The 26,474-nt window shown below is 32.3% G+C and overlaps 2 protein-coding genes across 4 annotated transcripts; both read left to right on the top strand.

The window, feature by feature from the left end:
* Positions 1-10,579: 10,579 nt before the first annotated feature.
* LOC140956937 (uncharacterized) lies at positions 10,580-16,796 on the top strand. Of its 3 annotated transcripts, none has more exons than XM_073413898.1 (8): positions 10,580-10,812; positions 10,970-11,063; positions 11,140-11,351; positions 12,892-12,965; positions 13,304-13,453; positions 14,261-14,546; positions 15,775-16,008; positions 16,107-16,796. In XM_073413898.1, the coding sequence occupies exons 3-8, from the start codon at positions 11,205-11,207 to the stop codon at positions 16,467-16,469; spliced, it is 1,254 nt and encodes a 417-aa protein (XP_073269999.1). In that variant the 5' UTR covers positions 10,580-10,812; positions 10,970-11,063; positions 11,140-11,204; the 3' UTR covers positions 16,470-16,796. The 3 variants fall into 3 exon arrangements, with proteins under 3 accessions (XP_073269999.1, XP_073269998.1, XP_073270000.1); XM_073413897.1 differs by having other exon boundaries at positions 10,941-11,063; XM_073413899.1 differs by having other exon boundaries at positions 10,580-10,816.
* Positions 16,797-19,202: 2,406 nt separating this feature from the next.
* Positions 19,203-19,731, top strand: LOC140956627 (uncharacterized). The gene has a single exon (XM_073413453.1). The coding sequence runs from the start codon at positions 19,319-19,321 to the stop codon at positions 19,598-19,600; it is 282 nt and encodes a 93-aa protein (XP_073269554.1). The 5' UTR covers positions 19,203-19,318; the 3' UTR covers positions 19,601-19,731.
* The last annotated feature ends 6,743 nt before the right edge of the window (positions 19,732-26,474 follow it).

Below are 26,474 nucleotides of genomic sequence, written 5' to 3'. Positions count from 1 at the left end.
TTATCACTTATCGAGTTGAATAATTCACGGTTAAGACTGTCCAAGTGGTTATCACATCATTAGTCTTTTGGCTCAGGACAATGTAGAGGCTCTACGTACTACCATAAACTTTGATCTATTTACCACTCCATTGAGGGTCATCGGGTGGCGAAGTTGGGCTTAGTTTCGAAATATATAGGAGCAAATGAATTGTAGTCGGGAATTCACCGTTTGCCTACGGGTGAAGATATTTTATGTGATCTGATGAGTTAATAGTGCAAGAAATCTCTGGTCAGAGTAAGACATGTGCATTCTGGAAATGTGTTTTCTCAGTTGCACATGTCATGTCACTATTATTACTCAAAGATACATCGTTATCGAATTTATATGTAATTCTCGATATACTAATTGTTGCAGATTCGATCGGGATATATGAGTTGAAGGGACTGTACTGTATGCTGACCATAACTTAAAGCTTTTGCATGCACTATCAACGATACTTAGGGGATCATAAGGTGATGCTACTAGACGCTTTTACCATGATCTGGTGGGTTCAATCAGAAATTATATATGGCATTCTTGATCAAGGTGTTGAAAAAAAGAATGAAACTAATTAGGATAAGCTCGATAAGAATAAATGATATTCTGAATCACATGGAGATGTGAACCCACATCTAGTTATGTTCATGAACCATTGAGGGTCACACAAGTATTAGATTATATGTTCCCATTGAGATAGTCAAAGTTCAAGGAGTTGAATTTGACGACTGTATTTTGATGGAAATCAAACAGAATGCTTATAAAGGAGTTTATAAGTTGATTTCATATGATGAAAGAAGTGGAAGTTGGCTTAACTGCTAATTGAATAAGGAGAGTGGAACTATATGTTTTAGTGAATGAATTCACAAAACTGGCAGCTGTCAAAAATGGATCAGTGGAAATTTGATCTTCGAAATTTTCAATTTTCGATCGAGAGCTTCATTCGTCACTACCCCGTTGCTTCTTCATCAACTCCGGATTTTTGAAATTTGTGTGTCCTAGTCTCAACCCAAAAATTGTTTGAGATCTCTAACGTGATCCAAACAAGAAGCAAATTTTCTTATCGTGGACTTAATTTGACGATCAAATGAGAAAGATCCGTTCGAAGGGATATACAAGAAGGACCAACTCCGTTATTCTTAGACTGTTTTGGAGCCAACATTAAATACGCAAAGATGTAGACTATCTGCATGTCTATGGAAGATGTGGAATTTGCGGCTGCCAAACAATATTTTGTTCAATGCTTTTTCTGTCAAATTTAATCTTTTTTTTCGAGGTATAAATGTTGATTCGTTATGCCCCAAATGCAACTCACAACCAGAAGTTATTACATACATTTGGTCATGTATTCATTTTACGAAATTATGGAAGTTAACCTCGTTTCGGCCATTTTTGTAATTTTCGAAGGGGCTCATTTTGCTATCCGTTCTGTCTTATTGTTGAGAATGGCAAAGAAGATGAACTTGGTTCATTTGTGTCAATTTGTTGGAGCCTTTGGGTAGCATGAAACAACATGGTCTTTAATGAAACAAATGAATCCTTTGATGACATCCTTACAAGGGCGGACCGAATGGGGACCAACTATCATCTCATCGCTCATATTCAAGTAGCGAGTATTCCCTAGCTAGTTCTACCATATAGTTGGCAATCACCTCAACCTAGAACTGTAAAAGGTGAATATTGATGTAGTGGTCTTTGTTGGGGAAAACCCATAAACCGCAGAATCCATCATGATAAATCATTAAGAATTTGACTGAAAACTTAAGCGGAAGCGTACCTGATGCCATAATCCTGAATTCTTTAGAACGTGCCTTGATCTTCCAGATCTACGCGCTCTTTCTTTGAGAGAATCCTTTAATTTTCTCTTAAGAACTATTTTCTTAATGGGAGAGAGAATAGTGAAAGTGATAACGCGAGATCTGGGGACCATGACCCATATATATAGATAATATTATCATTATCTTCTGATATTTCTGTTTTAGCTCATCATAAAAACAGAAATTGCACTTATGTCTCTACACATTAAAGGCCCAACAACCTATCAGATACATTAAAGCCCAATAACCTGAAACCTTATTTGATCACTTTATTTTGGGCTTAACTTAACAGACAACCCACACACATAATTATTCACATATAAGCCCATATAAATTAAAATTGATCCAACAGTCTTGACTTCCAAGGATTACTTCGGGATTGGCATAGTAGGTCGGGACTCAAATGGGCATGTTTATTTTGCTGAAGGGAGATGTGTGTCTCGTAGATTCTCTCCACACTTAGCTGAATTTAATGAGATGAAGGTAGGTGTTGATAGAGCTTCATCTTCTACGTGGTCCAAGTGGGAGTGGAAACAGACGCTCTCAAAGTTCTTCATGCGATTCAGAATCCTGCTCCATTTTCTTTGGATGAACCCATCGCGGAGACTATTAGAATAAAATGCACTATTTCACCTACAGCTTAACTCCTTCACTGTCTAAGATCGGTAAACAATGCGGCTCATGAACTTGCATGGATCAATATCATCAATGCTAGTGATTTGTGTTTATGGACCATGTTCCTTTAAAAATGATTTGATGATATAATAATGCAATGTATTTTGCTAAAAAAATTACTAATATATGTTGAAACACAGCTCTGACAAACTAATTATCACTTAACTTATTTTTCATCTGGTTCGGGCTAGGATACAATTACATTTGGCATTTACTATAAATAACCAAAAAAATAGATTTTAAGTATTTGAAGACTTGGTGAGGTATGAACTAAGCTTATATATTTACAATTTAAATGGTAGCATATTAGTGCAATATTTCAATATGATATGAAATAAATAATGAGAACGTATCGTTATGAATTATCATGTCAAGTATAGTTAAATTATTGTTCATAATTCTAAAGTGGATATCGTGGCTAAAAAATGGCTCTCACCAAAATTTAGTGTAGCGTTTTCCCACACGTGCTCAAATAGAATTTGTACAATCGATTTTTTACGAATCAATAAGAACTCACATTTCCGGACCAAAGTCGCATTGTTCATATTAACTATATGTCCAGGCTTAAACTTGTTGTTTAATGGACTCACTTTGCAGGTCGAATTCGCGTTGTCTAATAGACTAACAATCAAGTATATTGGCCATTGTCTAGGGCTCCAATTAGTCATTATTCGTTTAATCACTAATCGGTCAAGAACCAATAACATTCCAAAAAAACAAATATGCATAAATATATGATCGATTAAATGATGAAATGCATAATATGATGCCATATATATGAACAAAAAAGTATTGTGAAATTTTTACTGTAAATTTCAGGCAAAATGCCAAAACGACTATAAATATAATTGAAGAAACTGGTGGTAAACTTCACATTTACAACTTACTACATATCTTGCTACCACTCCAATTATCTCTGAAATTCCTATAATAATAATTTGTGTGATATTTTACGCTTTAGTATTGCAAATAAACTTTTAATTGGCTTGATAGGATCGAAAACATGTTTAGGTGAATAAACACGTTAAAAGAAATTTGCGATTAAAAGAGATACAATAGTTCGTTTTTGAAATGTTAAAAAATAAACAGAGTATCGAAAAATTATATTGAGTTCGGTTTAAAATTGAGTTGAAGAAACTCAAAATAATCACTCTAAAAATCGAATAAACATTTTGAAAAACATTTAAAAGATATGTAATTTGAATGTAAAAAAATGGTTTGGTTGAAGTATTTCTATCAAACACTTTGTATGCAACATTTTGGTATTTGAAACACACATAAAAGCTTCAAGAATATATCTTAAAAATAGTAGCAATTAAGTAAATGCGATAAATAAATATGCACAAATTTGTTTATGGATGTTCGAAGATTAACAACTCTTACATCATCTCTTCTTCTACTTAGGAAGGATTCAATAAAAGACCTTGATTTATACAGCATTTGTGCAAATCTATTTCGATTTAGGACTTATCTCTTGCCTAATTGAAACTCCTAGCACACTCTTGATGGTACGCCGCAATATCATAATCCTCATAATGCTTAACGTCTCTGATGTCAAGACTACGAATACAAATTTTAATATCTTTATGTGAAGACTATCACTCAACTATTCTTGAAGCTCAACTCTTTTTTGTGTGAAGATTTAATCCATTATAATATATTTATCTCTCAAATGTATCCTCACACATAAGAGAAAAAACTTTCACTAAGCTAATATATCTCTTTAGACTTCTCTTCTTGGGCTTACTCTCATTCTAACTTGTTTTTCTTGTATATGGGTGGCTCATGCTTTTGATCCATATCAACGCTTATTGTTTTATCTTCAATATATTGTATTTATGGTCTCCAAAAATGATATGAACTTTTGAAGCAAAAATATGACTGTTTAGAAAAGTTATGTACTGTTTCTGAAATTGAAACGATTATATTTGACTTTCTGACCACTTTTTGATTTCGGGCAATTTTAACGGCTGTATTTCGGAACAGTTCAATCAAATTTTGGTGGTTGGACTTCAGGAACTGTCCGGTCAGATTTTGGCGGCTTGACTTGTGCAGTTTGAAGTTGAGTCTAGTTACACAAATTCGAGTTGTTCTGTTCTTCTGATTATAACTCTTGATTCATCGATTTCTGGGCAAAGTGTAAAACATGAAAATTGTATACTTTTGCTTCTCTTTCCATAGAATAAAAAATTCACTCTATTTCAATTTCATATGAGAAGATATGCTCAAAATGCTAGAACTACTCGAAAAACAGTCCAACGAAAGGCTGAACGTTTTGTGGTCAGGTCCAGTGATTATAGCTCTTGATTCGTTAATTTCTGAGCAAATTAGTAAATATGAAAGTTGTGGTCTTTTCTCTTAGATTTCCACGTAATCAAGAGTCATTTCATTCTGAGTTTTCATGAGAGAGATACGCTCAAAGTATCATACATAGTCAAGTTTAGCAGGCAGCTTTATGTGTACAGAACCAGCAAATGCATCGTGATTTATCAGCTCTTTAAGCTCCAATTCAGGCTTAGAATTTGGCAAAAGATCTGTAGATCATTTATTTAATCTTTCTAATGCATACTCAATCGTTCTATTATGATCATCGAGCTGAGATATATGACCAAAATACAAGAACTGCTCAAGTCTAGCTGTTTGTTGTATCCGTGACTTTCAACTTGATTTTGCAACCACTATTTTGCCTAGATAAATCCGAACTAGTCTGACTGGTCTGAAATATGATTTAATGCAAATTGTGTCTTCTGTTCAGTCGTTTTTCCTGATGGTCATTTCATTTACTGAACTATGAGATATCATTTAAATAATGCTGCTCGCCAGAGTTTAACTGTTTACTAAATTTGAGTTCCAGCTTCCAACTTGAGGTAACAACTTCACATTTAAGTAAATATGTTAGAAAAGATTCATAATAATTTAGAATATTTTTCCAAAAAATCTGAAACTTTCAAGATATGTTGGAAAACTTCCAAAAAGTTATCGGCTGATGGAATTTTCGGTTTAGGAGAGGCGCGTGGCCATGCTCTGGCCGTCAAGCTCGGCTTGAAATTTTACCGTTGATGTATCTCGTTGAGTTTTATAGCTTTTGTATAAAACTACATTCAGAACTCCTAGCCGATTTTGCCAAGATTCCATATTTCTAAAATTATTTTCCAAGGATTTTGGGTGTCTGAAAAATGCTACCGACAGAGATTTTTCGGACAGTCAACCCACATTCCTGTAAACTAGACAACACAGTGAACAACCCATTCTTTTATACCCAAGCCCGATATCAGTTTTCAAGGTTGCAAAACAAAAGCATTTAATCATTAATAATTCAATCCTTGTTCCTTCAAAATTCAATTGTAGGTAAACCTATGGATTTAACATTAAAATTCATAGTGATTGAAATATGTTTCCAAAAAAATCTCTTATTTATAAAATAGGTCAGAAATCATATTAAAAGCCTCCGAACATTGGAATTTTTTTATTTTGGTGTGTGCGTGTCACACGTGCCATGATATCAGAGGGTGGCCGAGCTTTAGCCACCATACACAACCCGAATATTCAAGGCTCCTATTGTAATTCTGACTGAGGATGAATGCAAAGGTTGGGCATTGCCCGTAATTTGTTGTGTGCCTTACTTTTTGCACGTTTTGGCTTGGTTTGCTTGGCTCTGTGAGTTTGATATTCCACTAAATAATTAAACACGAGTATTGAAAAGTTGGCTGATTGAATCAGTGCGTGATTCAAGCCGCACAAGGGTTAGAAACTCGGGAAAAAGTTGCTGCGTGATTAACCCCTGTGACAGTTCATATTTCATCATGTAATACGAGCTTTGGGATGATCGAAGTGTGTTGAATAGTGAATTTTGAAAGAGGTTGGACTAGACTTATTTGATTTGAGTGGGTCTCATGTGAGACCGTCTCACGAATTATAATCTGTGAGAGCGGTCAACCCTAACCATATTCACAATGAAAAGTAATACTTTTAGCATAAAAAGTAATACTTTTTCATGGATGACCTAAATAAGAGATCCGTCTCACAAATACGACCCGTGAAACTGTCTCACACACGTTTTTGCCTACTGATTTTCCTAATTTGCACTATTTTGCATTATTCTTTCTTCAATAGTTTTAACTTGTATCTCACGAATTTTGTAGCCTAAATTTGTCGAGATTGAGCTATTTTTATAGCCTGAAAAGTCAAATGAATGAGAAAGGTCACCAAATAATGGAAGGTGGTGTGATAAGTTTTGAATCATAATTGATACTTAAAATTAGTTAGTTGTGTATTTATTCTCCATTAATTAGTTATGTAACTTATAAATGTTTGATTTTTAATCCAATAATTTGGACTTTTTTCTCTTGTCTTTTTCCCGCTAAAAGCCATTGAGCTCATTGAATATTACTTATTTGACATCAATATTCTTCTATATAGCTCCAGTAATGAAAATAAGTCTAGATTTATATATATTAAAATAAATCTAAACAAAAAATGTAAAATAAAGCTAAATGATACTCAATATTAAAAAATAGGATGAAAAAGCTTGTTGTTTACCTTTATTTTTACTTAGATATATTTTAATGTTTATAATATATGTTTTATTGTCGTCGAATAAGTCGTATAGGAGAACATCGGTCTAAATAAGCAATTTTTTTTTATGGATTTAGTAGTTTCGAGCGGAAAAAGAATAAAATCAAATATAAATTCAAGATATTGGATAAAAATCATATATTGATAATTTATCGATTAAAGCCCAAAACATGCCAGCTCAAAATAATAAATACTCAAAAATATAAAATATTAGTTGAGATATATATTTATATTATTTTGTAATAGAATAGATATTGATTTTAATTAGTTAAGTTAAATAATTGAAATATTTTATAAATATAGAAAATGGGGAGTGAGAATGATTATTTTTATCCAAGTATGTCCTAAGTCATGTTTACTTGATACGATAAGAATAATATTATACTAATAATCCTATTATCTCATGTTAATTTATTTTTTTTGACTCATATTAATTTGTAAAACTCATTCATACGTACTTAATTTGAAATTTAAAATTTGATAATTTATCACAAATAAAATTGTGATAAATAATTATTTTTAAATTAATATATACTCTTTACAACTAAGAAAAATTACATCAATATACTTTACTTCTAAAAAAATAACATATGAACAATAATTTTATAAAAATATAAAACATGAATAAAAAATCAAATAATTTAGGATAATATTTAATATTTTATTTGATTCTATCTTTATTGATGGAAATTTTTTTACTCAATTTATTAAATTTTAAAAAAATAAATAATACTTATACCCAATAATTTTGTTGAATTAAAATAACTTATATGTGAATTAATAATAATTGACATTTTTCAATAAAATCACAATCCCAATTTTACAAATAAAAACTAAAATTAAGATTATAGATAGATGACAAAATTGGAATTCGTCGCTTAATCATAATTTCAACAATAAAATTGATCAATCAAAGTAAACATGTTATAGCTTATCCATCATTATTTCATATTTTATAAAATTAATTTAATAGCATATATAATCACATCTAACTAAGTAAAATCAGATAATCTTGTAATGGACATATATGCGTACATTCGGATTCTGATTGTAAGGTCTAGAAATTCGAACGACGTAACCTGACTGCGTGCAAATCTAAGGTTTTGTTAAAATGTTTATTTCATTATTTTTAGTGCATTAAATGCATGATTATGACATGAATATGTGTTTTATTTCATAGTTCATTAAGATTGCATGTTATAGGGTTTTTAGCATTATTTCACGCTCGAACGAGGAACGGAGACCGGGGGCAGTTAAGGAAAAATATTTTCTTAAATAATTATTTTTAATTATTTAATATATGAGGTAATTGTTATGTTTTCATTGTCGCATGATATATATACGTACTTGTTATAACAGTTCAAGTGTGCTGAATCTTTAGACTCACTAAGTGTGATTGATGCAATGAGTAGTTTGTTGATGAGAAGACTGGAGGTGCCGATGACTAAGTGGATTGGGACTGGTGGTGCACTGGATAACCCGGGACCTTGTATTTTTCCGCATATTATGATTTTGATGTCATGAGTTTAAAAAATATTTTAAACGTTTTTGCATCTTTTATACGTTGATGATTTGGACAGATGTTGAGCTCCTTTTAAACAATAAATTAGGAGATTTGGTTGCATTTTAAGATTTGTTAATTGTTGTTATTTTATTGAGTCGTGAGATGGTAATTTATATTGCTTGTTCTGAAATTTTCATGGATGTACATGTAAGTCTGGTTTCGGTCATGTCTTTATTTTTTTTATAATATTCTAGTAGTATTTTCGGTAGTAGACGTTTCACTGATTGTCACAAAAATTATATAATCTTATTTCCATATTTAATTTATTAACCTTGTAAGTTATTTAAATATCTCAATCATGTATTTTTTTGTTTAAATGATTAAAATTTAAATGAATATAATATAAATTTTTTTTCTGATGATAAAACTCATATTTTAAGGCAAAAAATTGTGTGAGACGGTCTCACGGGTCGTATTTTGTGAGACGAATCTCTTATTTGGGTCATCAATGAAAAAATATTACTTTTTATGCTAACAGTATCTCTTATTTGGGTTATCCATAAAAAATTATTACTTTTAATGCTAAGAGTATTACTTTTTTATTGTGAATATCGGTAGGGTTATCCGTATCACAGATAAAGATTCGTGAGACCGTCTCACAAGAGACCTACTCATATTTTAAATCTTTCGATTATTCTTACAATGTATATAATTATTGATCCCACTTATTTCTCTTCCAATAACCATCACTTGGTACTCAAGAAAATCGAATATAATCATAGAATCAAAGAAGATGTACTTATATCAAAAATTATAATCGATGATTACAAAGCTAATAGAATATTTTAAAACGTATAACAAACATGGTTCGCTTTCCCATCTAAAATAATCATTGCTACCCAAAATATATTAATCGAATTATCTAGTTCACTCTTCTTTATCTTATATACAAATAAAATATATAAAGACATGCAAGATACATGCATACAATTTGTAGCATATGTATAATAATAAATTTATTTAAAAAATGGAGATTGAGAATCTCAAATGTCCTAATATTATATATCAACATTTCAATAATTAAATCATAACCAAAAAAATAAAAAATTAACTAAAATCCAAATTGGGAAACCAAACCTAAAAAGGGCATCAAATATAAATTCCAAATTAACACTTTTAATATTTCAAACACCAATCAGAGAGAAAAATATTTTAAAAGATTTAAAAATATGGGTAAATAAATGGGTAAATAAAATAATAAAAGGAAAATATGCTCCAAGCCTTTTTTGTTAATTTCAAGTGGGGTGAACGAAGCAGCAGCGTGTCAAATTTTCAAAGTCAAAAATCAAACAACTTTATAAATTTAAACGAGCTTACTCGAAGTTTAAGCATAATCACCCATGCTGCCATGTTACCATAATAATATAATCTTATCATTTATAATTAAAATAATATAAAAACTTACGTGAAATCAATTTTACGAGATAAATTTTCGATCCGATCGAACTCAAAATAAAATATTAATTATTGGTCTTCATTTCCACAAGTATAAGTGAAATCGATTAAGTGTCGCATACTTTCTCATCCGATTCAAAACCTTCATACTCAGATTCCGGGATATGAAGATAGCTTTACGTTAAAAATATTATAGAGTAGGTATCTTGTGAAACGGTCTCACGAATATTTATCTGTGAGACGGGTCAACTCTACCGATATTCACAATAAAAAGTAATACTCTTAGCATAAAAAATAATAATTTTTCATGGATGATGCAAATAAGAGACCCGTCTCACAAAATACGACCCGCGAGACCTTACTCACACAAGTTTTTGCTTTTTTATTTTTATAACGGATAATGGGTTTTAATGCTCATTGATTTTATATAAAATATTATTATTTTTTGGATTTTCATATTTGGTGGCAATTTGCTCATATATATATATATGTATGTATTTTATTTGTAATGACTAATTTGCTCATAATTTTTTACGCGGTGAAAATGCAAAAAATAGAAGCTGTTTTCATCATTATCAACATCGTTGGTGATGAAACTTATTTGGAGAATTAATAATTTCCAATAATTCGTAGAAATTTGAAGCCGCAATTATTGTCCTAAACCCGTCAATTCTTCGCTATATACTTTCAGATCTGTGAACAATCGCATCTTCTTCTCCGACGATTGCCAAGTTTATTTTTTTGCAATTGGGTTTCATCATCGATAAGGTTAGTCAAACAATTTCTTTTCTTGATGCCTGTGCTTTGTTTTGAACTCTGGGATTTTGACTGTGATTCAATTGCTCGTTTCTCATGGTCTTGGCTGCGGAATTGGTATACCCTTCTAATGGTTTTAGGGCTTTCGCAAGTTTTTATTTTTGTTTAGGAATTTGGGGAAATTTGTCCGCTTTGATTGTGGTAAAGGTGGTTGGAACTCACTGAATACGCCGAGAACTGAGTTGTTGCTCCAGAACCTTGAGGTCTGGCCCGGGTTCAATACATTTGTTTAATTGAATTGAATAGCTCTCACATTGTTTTTGACCATTGAAAATGCAGCTGTATTTTCTTTGGGTTTTGGAGAAGGACATACTTTACTGCGTTATCCGTGATTGGAAATTGAAATGGGGCCAATATACTACATATTGATAGCATTACCTTGCACGATTGGGGCAATGGCGTTGGCTATTTACCACATATACAAACATCTGCTGAACTACACGGAGTCCACATATCAGAGATACATTGTCCGGATTATTTTTATGGTTCCTGTGAGTATTTTAATGCTGTGTGTTGGAAAACTTATTTTTCCCCCTGTTTGAATAGTGTTGGCTTGTGATTTGGGATTGGGGTATCAAATTTTAAGCACCAATTGATGATACCTGAAATATGCCATGGTATTGATATTACCTTGTATTCATGGTTTATGGCTTGGATGGGGTATCAAATCATCCTATTTCTAGCTTCCACCTTTGTTTACTTTGAGTTCAATTTTGAGAAAAAAGATAGTTCAAGCTACCCGGTTAATGATGAAAAAGCCTCATAAACACTGAAGATTATTGTCTCTTTTAGCTGTTCATAATTTAATATCACTCTATGCAACGTATTGAAAGAAAAATTAAGGTAATGATGAATTGTTTCCGCAAATCATTCGTTGAAGAAAAGGATGGAAGAAATCTTGGCAGATGGTAACATCAATTTTTTTGTGGAAAGTTAGTGAAGTCTTTGATATATCTAGCACCAAGGTTCTAAAATTCGTTAGGCGCTAGTTGGACGCTAGACCAACGCCTAGAGCCTAACCTGCCTAGGTGGGGACTAGCTAGGCGTTGCTAGGCGGATACGACGGTATCAAGAGACTTGTTATGGTTCTTAGACTAAATTTCAGCCCAAACTTTGTTAAAATCCAATTGACACTTGGTTCATTCCTCCTACTTCTTCTACTTAAGGCGCTTCTTTTGCTTAAGGCTAGTCAGGATAATAGGCAATGCCAGAGAAATTAAAATAAAAAAAAATACTTTTAAGGCTTGGTTCGATTTTCTTATGTGTGCAGAAGTAAGCAAAAAAAGAAGATTAAAGTGATGTGTTAGGGCAAGCGCAAGCCAACAAATCGTGGTTTTAATTGGACATTCAATCCCAAAAAATTAAAAACAGAAACTTATAATTCTTTTTTATGTCGTATTTTGGTTTAATTGGGTTTTCAAAAATTAAAAGCCCAAAAAAAATTCCAAAAAAATTCTAAACGGCTGGGACCGCCTAGACCCACCTAGTCTCACCTAGGTTGTCCGTCTAGCACCTTTTCGGTGCCGCCTAGCCCAAGTTTTAGAACACTGCCGAGCCTGAAATTGGCACGAGGTATTGACAAAAATGAACAGGAATTCTAACTTCTCAATAGAGCAGAGAATGTGATATTAACGTTCTCCAATCATGTGATTTGCCCCCTGTCATAGCTGAGTACTGTATGAATTTGAAAGACGATGAAGTCCAAAACTCTACTTTCTGCTTCATTCGAGTTGTGATTCAGAATTTTTCAGATTTTGGTTTTTATCAACCCTATTAAAGTTTTTCAGCATTTCTTTAAAATGTTAATAAAAACACAGCCACGCGAACCATGCTTAACAACTTTTCCAGTACATGGTTTACTTATATGCGGTACATAACCATTATTTTCTTCCATGTTTAGTTTATGTTCCCGTTTTGCATATTCAATGGCATTGGCCAATGTTTTTGTAGATGAATGCTCCATATTTTGTTTACATTACCAAAATCTGCTTGCTTGTAAAGTGCGCTCTTGCCATCTTGTAATTCTCACAGGTGTATGCATTGATGTCCTTCTTGTCCCTTGTTCTAAACAACAGCTCAATTTACTTCGATTCCATTAGAGAAATGTAAGTATACAAACGTATTTTTCTTTAAATCTTCATATTCAAAATGTTTATTAAAACTACTCGATGCTGCTACTGTTTTTCAATATATATGAATTATAGCTATTTTATGCTGCTTTTCTTAGACATTGGTTTGAGAAACTTAATGAAAAATCAAGGGTCTTCATATAGGCATTTGACAGCGACCTGAGTTTCTAAAACCTAATGTTTATTGTTCTTTCACGCTTCATTGCTATCTCTTCTTCCAGTCATCATTTATCATTGTTGGTTGTTATATTTTAGATGACAGGGCTTATTTTTTGCTACATAATGTAATTAGTTTTGATTTCTCATTTATGCAGTTATGAAGCTTGGGTCATTTATAATTTCCTATCCCTGTGCTTAGCGTGGGTAGGAGGTCCAGGAGCTGTTGTGCTGAGCCTGACTGGAAAAATATTGAAGCCAAATTGGTGCTTAATGACATGTTGCTTCCCTCCAATTCCATTGGATGGGTATGTTTTCTTTTGCCTGGATGGTACAATATGATACGGAAATTGTATCATATTTTTACGGTCCATAACTAAATCTTGAGGTTCACCTGACAACTTCTATCTTCCACATTTTGTGGAAGCTAGGTTCAACTTTCATTTTAAATGCTATAGGAATAAGTGATATAACTAATTATTTTGAGCGGGTGATAGAGCCAGGTGCTAATGCTTATGTTGATATTTGATTCTTCCCTTCAGTGTTTTGGAGGATCTATGTGCGCATCTGGAATTTGTTTTGATTTAATCAGTATTTGATGTTCAAAGAGGTCTTTAATTGGTTGGTTTGTTGTGGTTCATATATTCTGCTGTTCTATATCGTCTGGATTGGGTTATTGGTCGTTCCATGATATTTTCCTACTTGTCCTTGTGTAGGCATCCCGGTCTTAGTTACTCTTTTCTACTGCTCCTTTCAGTTCGAATTTCTCCTTGTGTCTTTTGGTCCTCATTAGAATATAAATGCTGATTTTCAACTTCAAAAGCTTTCACTTTATAGGCTATAGTACTTGGTTAATTGCAGTCTTTGATGCTTAACTTGAAATTGCTGTTCCTGATGTTCTCGAGAACATTATATATCCCTTCGATTTTTTTCTGAAACTGTTGGACAATTGTGGATAATTTGGCATCTAAAAAATTTGTTAATAAGTCCGTCCGTAACTTTTTTACCTGTCTTATTTAAAACCTTCATTGTGCATTTGGAAAAGTATACATATCTGAAATATGTGATGTTGCACCTTCAGTTTTGGTTAACCCTTGGTTATTGATTTAATGCAGGCGGTTTATACGAAGATGTAAACAAGGTTGTCTGCAGTTTGTGATCCTCAAGCCCATTCTAGTCATAGTTACTTTGATACTTTATGCAAAAGGGAATTATGAAGATGGAAACTTTAACCCGGGACAATCCTACCTCTACCTCACCATCATCTACACCATCTCGTACTCTGTGGCACTTTATGCCTTGGCTGTGTTTTATGTGGCTTGCAGAGATTTACTTCAGCCATTCAATCCTGTTCCCAAGTTCATCATAATAAAATCGGTTGTTTTTCTTACTTACTGGCAGGTTTGTTCCTAGCAAATATTAAATTGATAGCTCTCTGTGTGTGTTGAATTGCTGGAGTCACGGAGTCTCATTTTTCTTTCCATTGCGAATTGTTATTCTTAATTTTTTTATGGTCATCTTGTTATTAGGGTCTATTCAAGTCATCTCCACTGCAATTACTGTTAAACTTTTGTTTCATGTTTTGCTTAGTGTAATTTTTGTTATTTGATATGAAATGTGCCTTCCACAGTTAACAACCTTTTTCCAGATGATATATCGGCACCTTTTGACTTAGAAATATTTTCACGGTTTGTTTTTTGTTGCTATATGTTACTAGTATCTTTTAAAATCCAGCACCTCTTCCGTACCTCTCGCAAGGGAGATGTCAATTTGCCCAAGAGGGTGTTGGCTACCAGTATCCGGCTTCTTCTCTCGATACAAATGCTATATCAGCTGTTGAGGATTATCCTCATAGCATATATTTATTAGGGGCAGACTGCGTGCACATCACGTCTGCTGTTTGGACCACTTTTGCTCGTCATATTTTGAGGGCTAGACTGCATGCACATCATGTCTGCTGTTTGGACCACTGCCTAGTTTATTTGTAGTTCACCTTCTTTCACCTGCATAATGTGCAAATGTTCAAGCTTGCATAAAGTTTGTTTCCATTTTTTGATAACATTGTTCAGAACTTAGAAAAACAACCATAGCCAGAATGCTGATGTGAAATATCTTAGGGCCATAATAATGAATGAAGTGAATGTTCTACGGATTGAATCCATTGCAAAATAATCGTGTCTGTCACATGCCCGTTAGATCTCCATCTCTTCATGCGATCTACTCTTTTTATCTTGTTATGAGTTTCTCATGATACATAATTTCTACAGAGCATGGTGAATAAATTCCCTGCGACTCTGCTGCTATCACCATTTCAAATATCCATTGCTATTATGAAATCAACTTTCATGGTTGCCAAGATTGATGACCGCTTATTATCAGAAAGTTTTAGATTTTTTGTTAGCCATTTATTTTCTGTGCAATGCATTATTAGATGGCACATTGCATTTGTTGCTATTTGGACAGCTGGCTGTTTTTTTTTTTTTCCCCGCTGCTGTTATGGTTCTGTCGTCGAAAGAAACTTACAAAAAGCACGGCTCTTGTTAGGCTTATGTGAAATTTGTGTAGGCCTCATGTTTGATGGTTATGTGCTGAGGATTGCAATTTTCAGTTCTGCCATTTTCTTTTCCAGGGTGTGTTGGTTTTTCTTGCTGCAAAATCTGGACTTATAAACGATACAGAGGAAGCGGCAGAATTCCAAAATTTCATAATTTGTGTTGAGATGCTTATTGCAGCCATCGGTCATCTTTATGCTTTTCCATACAAGGAGTATGCGGGTGCAAATGTTGGTTCTAATCTCGGTTTTACTGAAAGCCTTGCCCACGCTTTGAAGTTAAACGACTTTTACCATGATACTGTCCACCAGGTGAAGTTTTCAGTACAAATCACACAAACGCTTCTTTGGAATTGAATAAATGTTTCTTATTAGGTCCTCATTATTTTTATTTCCGTATTTGGTAACAGTTCGCACCAACCTATCATGATTATGTCCTATACAACCATAGTGAGGGTGAGGATGGGTCAAGAAAGTATCGGGCTCGTACCTTTGTCCCAACAGGCCCAGAAATGGACGCAGCAAGGAATAGCAAGCAAATGTTCGGGAACAAGTTAGAAGACATACAGTTATCTAGCCTATCATCTTCAGGTAGCACCTCTCCCCAAAGTTCTGATACAGCAATAGATGCTTTGAAATTGGAGGCAGTTAATTCGTCGTTGCGCATGGATGCATCAAATACCGCCTCTGCTACTTACGACCTTACCCTTGTAGACATTGAAATGTCTAGTTACCCAGCAAAAGTACCTGCTGCTAACAATGATACAAGATGACAAGTATGAAGTTGGGAAACCGGATTTTCATGCCATTCTTTTTCGGGGGATGATATATCGTTGTCACACTATTGTTTGAGTTGTTAACACACTAGATGTGTACTTGTGCATGTTCGACAATTCTTTTGGGAATCAAGTATCGGTTAGGAATCATACCGGTCGATGCCATTTGTGTTGTAGATGAAAATACTGTTCGTTAGTGTCTGTATCAAAGCTGGGTAGTTCATGTACATACGTGAAAATTCAAACGAAATTCAAGGATTTGAATCATTTTACAGTTGAACAAGGTTGTTTTTTATTCTTCTATTTGATGGAAATTCATCTTCTGTTCCATTTTTATTTATTTATTTTATGAATAGGAAAGAACGAGTGCTCTTTGAAGTTGGAATCCGTGTTGATGGCTCTCGAACACCAAAGGAGAGTGTAGTCTAATTTTATTTTTACCGGACGTTTGGTACTTGGGATTAGCATAGAATTACACTTTTAGTCAAGTGTTTGGTTCGTTTTTAAGACCACCGCTACTCACCATGAGCTCGGGAATTGTACACTGTTCAAACGAGAAAACGCAAGAAATAAATCCCAAACTGAAGAAGGTATTCTCAGTCCTAGTTTCTACATTAGAAGAGACAGCTTGTTTCTTTTCCAAAATTACCCTTCGTCCTACTTTAAAAGCGGTTTCCCATTTCTCACATATTTGTTTTCTTCTACTCAACGGTCCACAAACCTTCACATTTTTCTTCTCCAAAACACAAAGGCGTCAAAATTAATTAACAGAAATGAATAGTTAAACACTTTCGTTCTTCTTCACATGTAGAACAGATCGGAAACTGAAGAAAAAAAATGTGCATAAGATTTATTTGTAACCCATCACCTTAACTTCCGTCTTCCTTTCACAGATCTAATTCAGTTCTACGGCAGATGTGCGATCTAACAAATGCCAACAAGCAGCGTTGAGTGAGAGAGTAGTTGGGTAGATATGTGCTTCGGGTCAAAAAGAGGAAGCCTGATATGTATAGTGATAGGGGTAAAATTGGAAAATTAAATATTGTACTAATATTTATCTTGAAAAAATAAATAGAACCAAACATNAATGCAAATTTATAATTATATTTTTAGTGCATTTTCTAATTAAGTATTAAATTATAGTATCACAAAAAGAAATATGAAAAAATTAATTATATATGCAATACGTAGAATAACATGATAAGTATATAATAATATAATAATATGAAGTTTAATACTAACATATTTTTTGGGTTTTAAACTAAGAATTGAAAATAAAGAGTTTAATAAATTATTTAGGAGAATTCAATTATGAGTGTTAATATATTAATAATATCATAAAATATGAATATCTTAGAAAAATTCAAATATTTTAGCTATAAATAATAAGAAATTTAAAGGTTTTAATAACACTTTTTAACTCGACCATTATTTTCAGGAACACAGAAACCAAAATCAGAACTAATTTTTCTTGACTTTAGTTCCAAAATCAGTTCTCATAATATATAAATTTAACACATAACTGTTAAACAATTAATTTCATTGTCTCACATATTTTATAACTATTTCATTTAATATTTAAAAATAGATGATCATAGCAATTTTTTTTTAAAAAAATATACAAATTAAGTTTTTTTGTGAAAAAAATATTTTCACTTTATTTACAAAGCAATTAAAACCAAAGAATTTTGGTATTTTAATCTTCTAAAAATTAACTTTTTTGCGAAAAAAATCTACAAATTAATTTTTTTTGTGAAAAATTCTTCTCACTTCATCTATAAGCAAATAAAACCAATATATTTTGATATTTCAATCTTTTTAAATTAATATTTTTTGTGAAAAAAGTTTGTTCAATTCATCTACAAGAAAATAAAAATCAAATAATTTTAGAGTTCCATCTTTCTTGGCAACTTGATCATTATCTAGGATAAATGTAGTTTGACAATTTTGTCCTGATCATAATAACTGATTTTACAAAAATATCCTCACTAAATTTCTCCTGTGTGTACAAACTAAGGATAAAGTTGACAATACACAATAGAAAAACTTTGACCTTGGTTCACACTTTTATAACATGTATAGATTATTAAATTATATATGCAAGTCAAATTGACTATGGCAATACGTGCCAAACTATTTGAAATATTTTATAGATAAGGACAATAATTTACACTTGAAAATTAATTCGATATTCTGTCATATATATAGTTTATTAATTTTTGAGTAGGTCTCTTGTGAGACGATCTCACGGATCTTTGAGTAAGTTTTTGCCCCGTATGATAAAGATTCATGAGACCGTCTCACAAGTGACCTACTTATACAAAAATTGTCATATTTTGGGTTTTTGCATTTTAATTGGTTAAGATTTGATCTCAATATAATAATTTTTTTTTACTTTAAATTCTTTTCCACTGAATACTCATGTAACAAGAGAAATTGCAAATGTCAGTATAAATATTCCTAACACGGTGTCAAACGATAATGATATGTCTGATACCACGTCAACATTCTGATGAAAATTTGCATTCCATTACGATTCGTCCCGCATATCTGTCTCTTTACAAAATGTAAGACCAAAACCAAAATGAATCAACTATATAACATCAAAGTTTGATTTTCCCTATTATTATTATTTTTTTAAAGAAAACTAGTGATATGATATAAAGAAAACATGAAATAAATAGGGGGGTGACCACTAAACCTCCACATATCTACACAACAAACCCCCCATGCCTTCATAAAAACCTCCCACCAAACCATTTCAACACACACTTTCTCTTCTCCAACTGCAACAAACCACCCTCTCTCGAAAACTATACATACACATCGAAGCTGTATGTGCAGACATGGCGCTGAACCACACGAATATGGCTCCGATATTTACTTTTAGAAGCGAGATTGGCTACACAGATTTAGAGAAGCGGCAGCTGTTCTTGAGGAGCTACCAGTTCTCCAGGAAACAGACTACGGCGGAGAGAATGAAGAGATCTTTGTTCAGAGTGAGGAAGGTGATGTGGGCTCGATTCAGATCGGCGAGAAAGTTGAGGAAGATGCTCTGGCTCAAGCTCAAGAATGGGTTCTTCTTCGGTTATCGGAGGAGGAGGAGGTATTTTTTGCACATTCATTAATTATTGTGATCGTTTGTAAAATTTTTTTTTAATTGGAACTTCGATATTGAATTTTTTGTGGTAGTTAGCTTGGAGTTGATGAGGTGTTTTTTCAAGATGCTTATAAGTTACTAATTCAGAATCGATGTACATGTTGCGTGCTTGTATAATATTTTTTTATAATTTATTTGATTTATATTTAAACGAAGATCAAAATATAATTATAAAAAAAGTGAGAGACTACAATGTAATTTTGATATACAAGTTTAAAAAATAAATAGAAAAAAGAAAGATAAAAAAGACTTAAGTAAGAATTAAACCTACAAACTTGATGCTTAGGAAAAATACGGACTTTATTCACTGAGCTACATGTGACTTACATTAAAAGTTTAGCACTTTATTAATATATATAATTATTAAAACAGATCATGACACCGAAAATTAGTTACTCTAAGTGTCTCAAACTTAATAATATAATCTATACTATATTATTAAGTTTGAGACCCTAGAGTAACTATTTTATAGGACACCAAAATATTAATTCCAAAATTACCCTTCTTACTTTACTAAAAACTTCTTCAAGTCACTTCATATTTTACATAGAAAAAATACTTTAACAAATAAAAACTATGGCGAAGTTATAGAATATATTTACTTAGTTATAGTTCCATAACAATGAAGTCGTTCAATTACTTGACCAAAATACAAAACTTGTGAAGTTATACAAAAAAATTACTTCGTCATTCAATGTAAACTATGAAGTTATATATAAGCTATTACTTCTGCACTTTACGAAATCGATAAAGTAAAAGACGTTTTACTTCGACATCGGTCTAATTCCGGACCGATTTTCTCTCATTGAACCGGCCAAAGACTTCGCTAATTTATTGGATACGGTTTCGGTTATAATGCGAAGTAAAATGATATCCTATTACTTCACGTGCGTCTACTTCGACAATTATCTATCTATGACTTCATTGAATATGCGAAGTAAATCAAGGAAATTCTACTAGTGAAAACTTTTCTTTTAAACCAAATAACTTTTCTAAAGTGAAAATAATTTCGTGTTAATTTTTTAGTATTATTTTATCAAATTAAAAATAATAATAACACATGCAACGCATGTGTATCTTTTACTAGTATAATATAAATTTATGTATGAAATGTGTTATTGGATTATTAAATATATATTAAATATCTATACCTATAAGACACCTATACTAATTGTTTTGATATGTCATTGTTACACTAAAATAAATTTATTTTTGTAATTTGTAACCCTGCAAATTAAGTGAAACCTCATGCGGAGAAATGCCAAAAAAGGTAAAAAAATTGACGAGAAACTTCTTCATTCACAAAACTGAGATTTCAATTACGTTTGTAAAATAACTTCCCTATTTTCTCTCCGTGGGTTTTAGGAACTTCGCAATTCTGATTTACATTTTCTTCTTGGCAATAATATGTATTCAAATAATAGCTACTGTATTATTTCATAATTTCATAAGTTTAAAAATATTATAATAATAAATCTTATGCCTTAAAATTGATATAATTTTAGAAAAATATCATATTTTAACCTAACTGTTGGATAATTTAAGTTTCAATTATTTAAAGTAAGGCTACTGATTAAAGAAGATTTATTTAACTCCAAGCCTAACTTAATTAAAAAGAGAAACTCATTATTCACGAGTTAAATGTCTCCCGAGCTGAACTGATCATCAAAGCAAAACTGATCGTATTAAGACTAACTTATGCCAAGCTTAGCTGTTGAAAGATAGCTGATTCAAGGGTCACTAATTGAAAAAAAAACTGATGATCCTACCTAACTGAATCGGTTAAGCTTTGTAATTGACATTCTTTAAAACTTTCATATCATTCTTTAAGGATTAAAGCACAACTGATAGATCAGATAAGTTCGTATAACAGTTTTATTGGTTTGTTAAAATTTCAAAGTCCATGCACACTATCTGCAATGTACTTAGAATGACTATCAGATTAAAAAATGTCGACCATTTGAATCGAAGCCTCTAAATAGATCAGTTGAATGGACTTTCAAGTGCTCCCAACTTTCTGTAGCATCAAGTATTCCCAAGTTCTTGAGAGCCTAGCTGATCGAGTAAAAATTCACCACACACACATCTTATTTTTGTTGTGAAAAAGTAAAAATTTACGGAAAAAAGTAAAAATCTCAAACTCTCAAAATTATCACACTACACACTTTATAATATTTTTCTCTCAACTCAATTGTGATTTTCTTCACAAATGAGAGATCTATTTATAGAAAATTTTTACAAATAATCCAAAAATAAAATACATCATTACCTACATCATCACACACTAATTTTCAATATTCAACACCTAATTTTACCTAATTTTCAACATTCAACATTCACATTTTCAACACAAATATTTAACACATTTTTAAATAATTTTTCAACACTCCCCCTTGTGATGATGATCATAATGATTGTATACATTACGTGTTTTTATACTGCCTCGTTAAAAACCTTACTAGGAAAAACCCATTGGGATAAAAACCATAGTAAGGGAAAAAGAGTGCAGTCACGTAAACTCCCCCTCATGTTGACACGAACAATTCTTCACAAATTTCGTAGATTGCGCATCCCAATATTATATATGTGCTTTCTGAATATTGTCGTAGGAAGTGCCTTTGTGAAGAGATCTGATGAGTTTTCACTTGATTGAATGTGACGAACATCAATACATTTATTCTTCTCAAGCTCCTTGGTGAATGCGAAGAACTTAGGAGGAATATGTTTAGTTCTGTCGCTTTTTATGTATCCTTCTTTCATTTGAGCAACACATGCAGCATTATCTTCATATAGTATCACAGGCTTCTCGTCGAATGATAATCCGCATGAGATTTGGATATGTTGAGTCATTGATTTTAACCACACACATTCACGGCTTGCTTCATGTAGTGCAATAATCTCGGCATGATTTGATGAAGTTGTTACAAGTGTTTGTTTCTGTGAACGCCAAGAAATTGCAGTGCCTCCACGAGTAAATACATATCCAGTTTGAGAACGTGCTTTGTGTGGATCAGATAAGTATCCAGCATCGGCATAACCAATTATACTTGGATTAGCATCTTTTGAATACAAAAGTCCCAAGTCTGTCGTTCCTCGTAGATAACGGAATATATGTTTAATTCCGTTCCAATGTCTCTTTGTTGGATATGTGCTAAATCTTGCCAATAAATTTACGGCAAAAGATATATCAGGCCTTGTACAATTTGTAAGATACATAAGGGCACCGATAGCACTTAGATATGGTACTTCTGGACCAAGAATATCTTCATCATCTTCACATGGACGGAATGGATCCTTTTCTATGTTTAATGATCTAACAACCATTGGAGTACTTAAAGGATTTGATTTGTCCATATTAAAACGTTTAAGGATCTTTTCTGTATAATTTGTCTGGTGAACAAATATTCCACATTCTTTTTGTTCAATTTGTAAACCCAGACAATACTTGGTTTTTCCAAGATCCTTCATTTCAAATTCTTCTTTCAAGTATGACACAACTTCTTGAATTTCCTTATTTGTTCCAATGATGTTTAAATCATCAACATATACAGCAATAATTACGCATCCGGATGTTGTTTTCTTAATGAAAACACAAGGGCATATTGAATTATTTACATATCCCTTTTTCATCAAGTGATCACTTAGCCTATTATACCACATTCTGCCGGATTGCTTCAACCCATATAATGATCTTAGTAATTTCACAGAATAACATTCTCTGGGTTTTGAACTTTGTGCTTCAGGCATCTTAAATCCTTCAGGGATTTTCATATATATATTACTATCAAGTGATCCATATAAGTAGGCTGTAACAACATCCATAAGACGCATTTCTAAATTTTCAGATACTGCCAAGCTAATCAAATACCGAAACGTAATTGCATCCATCACAGGAGAATACGTTTCTTCATAATCAATTCCAGGCCTTTGAGAAAAACCTTGTGCAACAAGTCGAGCTTTATATCTTACTATTTCATTTTTCTCATTTCGCTTTCGAATAAAAACCCATTTGTATCCAACAGGTTTTACACCTTCAGGTGTAAGGACTATAGGTCCAAAAACATTACGTTTATTTAGCGAATCCAATTCAACCTGGATGGCATCTTTCCATTTTATCCAATCCTGCCGATTTTTACATTCACCAAAAGATTTTGGTTCATGATCTTCATTATCATTTATGATGTCGATTGCCACATTATAAGAAAATATATCATCAATTTCTTCTATATCTTTTCGGTTCCATATTTTTCCAGTATTAATATAATTGATAGAGATTTCATGATTCTCGTCAGTTTGTGGTTCTGACAAAACATTTTCATCATCATGTGTTTCTTCAGGAACATCATTCTCTATTTTGTGATCATTATGTGTTTCTTCAGGAACATCATTCTCTATTTTGTGATCATTGTGTTTCTCTATGAATTTTCTTTTTCGAGGATTTTTATCCTTGGAACCAACTGGCCTTCCACGCTTCAGGCGTTTAATGACATCATGACTATCTTCAATTTGTTTCTTCGGAATTTCAATTCGAGCAGGGGCATTTGCAGCATGTATATATGATTTAGTTACCCCTTTTGTGTCTGCAAATGCATCTGGTATTTGATTTGCTATTCTTTGCAAGTGCACAATTTGCTGTACATCTTTTTCACATTGTTTTGTTCTTGGATCCAGATGTAACAATGATGATACATACCATGTAATTTCTTTTTCGGTATGTTTCTGTTCTCCCCCTAACATTGGGAAGATTTCCTCATTAAAATGACAATCAGCAAAACGTGCTGTGAACACGTCGCCTGTCTGTGGTTCAAGATATCGAATGATCGATGGACTATCATAACCAATATAAATTCCAATCTTTCTTTGAGGTCCCATTTTCTTTCGTTGAGGTGGTGCAATAGGCACATACACCATACATCCAAAAATTCTCAGATGAGAAATGTCTGGTTCTTTACCAAATGCAAGCTGCAATGGGGAGTATTTATGATATGCACTTGGTCTGATGCGAATTAATGAAGCAGCATGTAAAATTGCATGTCCCCATATAGAAATAGGGAGCTTTGTTTTCATAATCATTGGTCTAGCAATCATTTGCAGACGTTTAATCAATGATTCAGCCAATCCATTTTGAGTATGTACATGAGCAACAGGATGCTCAACAATGATTCCCATAGACATACAATAATCATTGAAAGTCTGGGAAGTAAATTCACCAGCATTATCAAGTCTAATTTTCTTGATTGTATAATCGGGAAATTGATTCCTCAATTTTATTATTTGAGCAAGTAATCTTGCAAATGCAACATTTCGAGTTGACAATAAACATACATGTGACCATCTGCTGGAGGCATCAATCAATACCATAAAGTATCTGAATGGTCCACATGGTGGATGGATTGGTCCACAAATATCACCCTGAATACGTTCAAGAAACATTGGTGATTCAGTTTGGATTTTGGCTGGTGATGGTCTTATAATAAGTTTTCCAAGAGAACATGCTTTACATTGAAACTTATTATTCTGAAAGATCTTCTCATCTTTCAACGGATGACCATGTGTATTTTCTATAATTTTTCGTATCATTGTTGAACCAGGATGTCCTAATCGATCATGCCAATTAGTTAATATTGAAGAATTATCAACTAATATGTTTGATTCAATGTGATTTATATGTGTATAATGCAATCCAGTAGGGAGCATTGGTAGTTTTTCAATCACATATTTCTTTCCTGATTTATATGTGATAAGACACATATATTTCTCATTCCCTTCATTTATTGTTTGAGTATCATACCCATGGGAATATATATCATTAAAACTCAACAAATTTCTTTTCGATTGTGGTGAATACAAAGCATCATTGATCAAAAATTTTGTACCATTAGGTAGCAAAAATTGTGCTTTACCACAATCTTTAATCAAGTCTACAGGACCTGATATTGTATTCACCATTTTTTTTGTTGGTTTTAGTTCCAAGAAATATCTTATATCTCGGAGAATAGTGTGCGTTGTACCACTATCAGGTATACAAACTTCCACGAGATTAGTTCCTTGTTTAGCTTTGTTCATGACATTTTCCATATTTGAACTTCAAAAATATGCAATGAAAAAAAATTACTGACAATACATATGTAAATATAAGTCATATCATAATTGTACAATAAAAAATTATCAGNTACAACATCGACGCACATGTTGCGTGATTGTATAATATTTTTTATAATTTATTTGATTTATATTTAAACGAAGATCAAAATATAATTATAAATAAAAGTGAAAGACTACACTGCAATTTTGATATACAAGTTTAAAAAATAATAGAGAAAAAGAGAAAAAAATACCTAAGTAAGAATTAAACCTATAAACTTGATGCTTAGGAAAAATACAGACTTTATCCACTGAGCTATATGTGACTTGTATTAAAATTTTAGCACTTTATTAATATATATAATTATTNACATTTTAATCCCTCGTCGAGATGTCGACGCAAAAATATCATGGCTCTTGCCTTTTCTTGTGATGTGCGTATGCCATTTTTTTNCACTTTATTAATATATATAATTATTAAAATAGATCTATACTATATTATTAAGTTTGAGACCCTTAGAGTAACTATTTTATAATCTATCAAAATATTTAATTCCAAAATTACTTCTTATTCTACTAAAAATTTCCTTAAATCACTCCATATTTTACATAGGAAAAAAATCTAAACAAAACTTTTCTTTTAAATCGAACAACTCTTCTAAATTGAAAATAATTTCGTGTTAATTGTTTAGTATTATTTGATCAAATTAAAAATAATAACACATGGAACGCGTGTGTATCTTTTACACACACACACA

The sequence above is a fragment of the Primulina huaijiensis genome, chromosome 14, assembly GCF_012295235.1.
Source record: "Primulina huaijiensis isolate GDHJ02 chromosome 14, ASM1229523v2, whole genome shotgun sequence".
Taxonomy (NCBI): Eukaryota; Viridiplantae; Streptophyta; class Magnoliopsida; order Lamiales; family Gesneriaceae; genus Primulina; species Primulina huaijiensis.
This window is presented reverse-complemented; position numbering and strand designations above follow the sequence as displayed.

Excerpts from the sequence above, each read along its gene's own strand:
- LOC140956627 (XM_073413453.1), top strand. The coding sequence starts at position 19,319 with ATGGCGCTGAACCACACGAATATGGCTCCGATATTTACTTTTAGAAGC.
- LOC140956937 (XM_073413898.1), top strand. The coding sequence starts at position 11,205 with ATGGGGCCAATATACTACATATTGATAGCATTACCTTGCACGATTGGG. Across the intron at positions 13,454-14,260 it reads CCTCCAATTCCATTGGATGG|GCGGTTTATACGAAGATGTA; the intron begins GTATGTTTTCTT and ends GATTTAATGCAG. Across the intron at positions 14,547-15,774 it reads TTTTTCTTACTTACTGGCAG|GGTGTGTTGGTTTTTCTTGC; the intron begins GTTTGTTCCTAG and ends TTTCTTTTCCAG.